The sequence below is a fragment of the Galeopterus variegatus genome, unplaced genomic scaffold, assembly GCF_000696425.1.
Source record: "Galeopterus variegatus unplaced genomic scaffold, G_variegatus-3.0.2 Scaffold4742, whole genome shotgun sequence".
Taxonomy (NCBI): domain Eukaryota; kingdom Metazoa; phylum Chordata; class Mammalia; order Dermoptera; family Cynocephalidae; genus Galeopterus; species Galeopterus variegatus.
Genome location: NW_007730853.1, coordinates 90,793 through 95,094, shown reverse-complemented (window position 1 = coordinate 95,094; position 4,302 = coordinate 90,793). Strand labels below are relative to the sequence as shown.

General features: G+C 47.9%; 1 protein-coding gene across 1 annotated transcript in view; it reads right to left on the bottom strand.

Moving 5' to 3' along the window:
- Nucleotides 1-3,814, bottom strand: part of NAA20 (N(alpha)-acetyltransferase 20, NatB catalytic subunit) — a 19,069-nt gene extending 15,255 nt beyond the window's left edge. The window contains exon 1 of the mRNA XM_008588251.1: nucleotides 3,692-3,814. Within this exon, the coding sequence (XP_008586473.1) occupies nucleotides 3,692-3,744 (53 nt within the window). The 5' untranslated portion in view covers nucleotides 3,745-3,814. The remainder of the gene's footprint in view (nucleotides 1-3,691) is intronic.
- Nucleotides 3,815-4,302: the final 488 nt, after the last annotated feature.

The window sequence follows — 4,302 nt, the reverse complement described above, 5'->3', positions numbered from 1 at the left end:
TCACTATTGGTGAATAGAAATGCTACCGATTTTTGTGTGTTGATTTTGTATCCTGCTACTACACCACCCCATTCTTAAAACCCATCTCCTCCATCCCCACACGGCTCTGTTTCTTCACTTTCCTATTCAATTGATGGAACCAGGCTCAAAATCCTCTACTTTCAATTCTTCTTCTTCCCATTTCTACTCAGATTCTTCTCTGAGACACTTAATAATGCCAATCAGTAATACTATGTCTCTAGTCCCGCAACTCTCAAACTTTTTGGTTTCAGAACCTCTTTACACTAAAAAATTATTTCCAGGGAACTTTTGTTTATGTGGGTTATATCTATTGATATTTAGAGTGTTAAACTGTTATTCATTTAAAAAATAAATCAATTATATGTTAATATGAATTAACTTTACCAAAAAATCACATTTACAAAAAAAAAAAAAATTATTGACAACAATGGCACTGTTTTAACAATTTTGCAATGTCTGGCTTAAAAGACAGCTGGATTCTCAAGAATTTGTTATGCTTGCTGTTGAAAGATCACATATCTGGAAAACTCTACTGTACACTTGTAAGAGAATGAGAGTAAAAATGGCAAAAAACCTTCCTAGTGTTATTATGAAAATAGCTCAACTTTGCAGAACTCCCAAAACAATCTTGGGGACCCTTTCCCCCCATAGCCCCAGCTCACACCTGGAGAATCAGTGCTGTAACACAGTGTGGGGATTTGCTTTCCCACACTTCTAAACGACTACTTCATACTCTCTCGTCTCACCTCCACTCTCCAACAGATCACCCACCACCCTCCTTCTCTATCTCAGCTGCTACTTACTTCATCACAAAGAAAATATAACAGGAAGAAGAAAGCTTTACCAAAGCACCACTGGACCCACCCATCTACAAGCATCTGTACCCATATGCTACCTGCTCTCCTGTCACTATGCATGGGGTGCCAGTGAGTAGATCCCACCCCTCTCAGTACTCAGGATCTGCTCCTGCAAATCTGTTTCTCTCCCGCATCTACATTTTCAATTTCTGTCTCCTTCCTGGAAGAAATGTACGAATATGATGTATACTTAGCCATCAGCAGCTCTCGACACAGTTCCCCACTCCCTCTGCCTGAAATGCTCTCTTCGCTTGGCTTCTGAGACCCCACCACCAGGTTTTCCTTCCACCTCACCAGGCCACTTGGTCTCCATCGCTCTAACACTTGATGCCACACTGTGCCATCCTACAGCCTCTTTTCTCTATGTACACTCCATCACTGCTGTCACCTAGCCTCCTGGTCACCTATCACTACATAGTGTTGGCCCCCAAATTTCTATCTTTAGCTCAAACTTAAACTTGAGCACCCCATGCCCAGTGCACTTGGTTGGAAGCCCAAGTCCTATGATGGCCTCTCCAGCACCTAGCCCTTGTAACTCTGACATGTCCCCTTACACTCCCACACTCACTCTCCTCCAGCCACGCTGGCCGCTGCCTCCTATTTGAAACAGGTATCTTTGCACTTACTGTTCCCGCTGCCTGGAAAGCTCCCCTGCCCACAAAATCCACATAACACACTCCCTCACTTCCCCTGGGTCTTTCTTCAATATCTTCCCTAAACACCCTATCTAAAGCTAAATCCCCACTCACTGCTAACTTCCCTGCTTCTGTTTTCCCTTTGTACAAAAGACTAAGTTCTACATGTTATATTCACTTCTTTCTTCTCTAAAATAAATTGTAATGCTCTACATCTATTGCTTCTTTCAATTCCTACTGCAACACCTAATCTGATTCTCACAGTTTTCTACCAAAATTCCCTAATTAAAGAAGCAAGAGAATAGGAGAAAATGGGGTAGGGTAGGGTTCCCCTATTGGCATATTCCAAAAAGGACTTTACAAGCCAGGTGGTTCTCTGTTTTATTATAATAAAATGTATAATAATGTTTTATCATAAGCATTTATTTTCACATAAAACAGTGTTGTCCCTTCCTAGATACTAAGTTAAAACTGATTCTTCAAGAGGCTCTGCCTTATCTATTGAAACTTCAAGGTGCCCTGTCACTTCCTATGAAACTGATTCTTCAAGAGGCTCTGCCTTATCTATTGAAACTTCAAGGTGCCCTGTCACTTCCCTGTCACTACGAAACCGAAGCCTTTGTCAAGTCATCATCTCTGGGCCATTGCCAAGGCCTCCTTAAAGGATTACCTGCCCAGTTTACCTCCTCTAATAACGTCACACACCACAGAGTTTCGTGGTTTAGAGTTTAGCCTCCAGAGCTGTGGTTCTCAAACAGCAGAGGATTTGCATTTCCAAAATGTTTCCTGTGGTCTGGAACCAACTCTTTAAGAACCACTGCTCCAGAGCCAATCTCCCTGGACTACAGTCCTTGCTCCATCCACTCTCACCTCAAGGCTCCATCATGTGGGGCAATTCACTTGAGCTTGCAATACTTTCTTTTACTCATACATAACATAAGGATGATAGAACTGTGAGGATTAAATAGATTATTACGTGAGCGCTCGATACAAGGCACTTCAGCTATGCCCTTCGACCCACACAGGCCAAATAGAAAATTCTCCCCACAGGATCAAGTGTAAGCCCCTCAATAATGGAGCCAAAATCCAGTTTCACCTGCTTCTCCCTGACTGCCAGTTACAGAAACCAACCACTGTATTCACAGTGATCCCGGCTGTCTGACCACACGTCTTATTTTCTCACCTTCGCACCCACCCCCTTCTCCAGAACTTCCTTCCTCGCTTACCAATATTTTATCCATCTTTTTTATGTTCCTAGCCGTCTCAACCCAAAGCTCTTTCCAGCTTCCTGACACTTGATTCTGAACCACTTGGTCCTTAGTTTTCACATACTGCCCTGTTGTTTTTCAGAGTGATCACAGATGGGTAGGTGAGGAAACCCATGGAGCAAAATGCTAACTGCAGAATTTCACGGTAAAATCCCTTAATCTTCTAAATGTTCAGAAATGTCCACAATGAAATATTTCCTTTAAAAAATAATAGAAGAGGAAGATGGTACCTGCAGGTCACAGGTCCTGCCTTAACTCGGATTCAGAGACACTGTCCCCAGGGCTCTGCGCACAGTGGGCCTGCACAAGCACCTGCCCACTGCCCTGACTCCTCACAGCAGAAACAGTTTACGCTGAGTGCGCAGCTACAGTAACTCAACTTACAAACGTAAACCACGGCCGAGAGGGCCCCGCTGCGGTGGGGCACAATGGTCACAATGTTACTTCATTCAGATACAATTCAGATAGAACTCGCATACAACTGATCAGTGCCACCGGGTGCCGTCACAACGCACACATTCCCCACGCAGTCTGCTGGCCTCGCCCCGACGCTCGCAGCTACCCTGCAGCTGGCACTTCACTGGTGTCCGCCGCACACGAGTCCCTGCCCGGTCGCTAGCCGGTGAGCAGCAGGGCCGGCGTCGAGCCCGCGCTCGGGGCCGCTTCCCCACCTCGCCCCATCACCCCTCGCATCCTGACAGCGACCCCAGGAGGCTGCCGAGGCGCTGCGCCCGTCCCCTCGAGAGAGCAGGATCGACGGATGAAGTTCACGCGCTTTGGCCGAGGGCACCGGGGAAGGCGCCTGTGTCCGCCAGCGGAGGTGGCCCCGCAGGCCCCGGCCCGGCCGAGAGGGCGCTGCCGGGCACGGGGCCCGGCCAGGAGCCGCTGGCCCAGGGCGCGCCTCACTCACATGTTGTTGAAGCGGAACAGATCGTCGCAGGTGAAAGCCCGGAGCGTGGTCATAGCGCCTCCGCCGTCGCCCCTGAAGCCGGTCCCTGCGACCCGCGCCCACCTCACCGGACGGAAGTCGCCCCGCCCGGCCGAGCGGAGTGGGTTGAGGAACTACTTCCGGGTCCGAGTTTCTCAGCAACTACGGTCGCGATGGGCTCCATCTGGCGGCCGGAGCCGGAGTTGCCAGGCCTCTCGCGTGAGGTCAGGGATGGGCTCTGGGTGCTCAAAACCTCAGAACCCTTCTGGGGAAGGGACTGGAGAAAGTAGGCAGTGTGGTCACCTAGGAAGGAGGAAAAGGGTGCCAGGGATGAGGGAACCAAGGCAGAAAGCAGCGTTCAGAACCACCTGGGTGCTGCCTCCTAAGTGAGGAAGGAGCAGTTCGAGAGGAATGGGAGGATTCGTGGTGTGAGCCGCCAGTGCGATCTTAAATTGTCAAAACCACGCTTAACAACGTAGAAAGAAAGGTGAAATTAACTCTAATAATGTATTTTATTTTACCCAGGAGACCCGAAAGGGTATCATTTCAACGTGTAATCAATGCAGAAAAATACTAATAGAATATTTTACCTT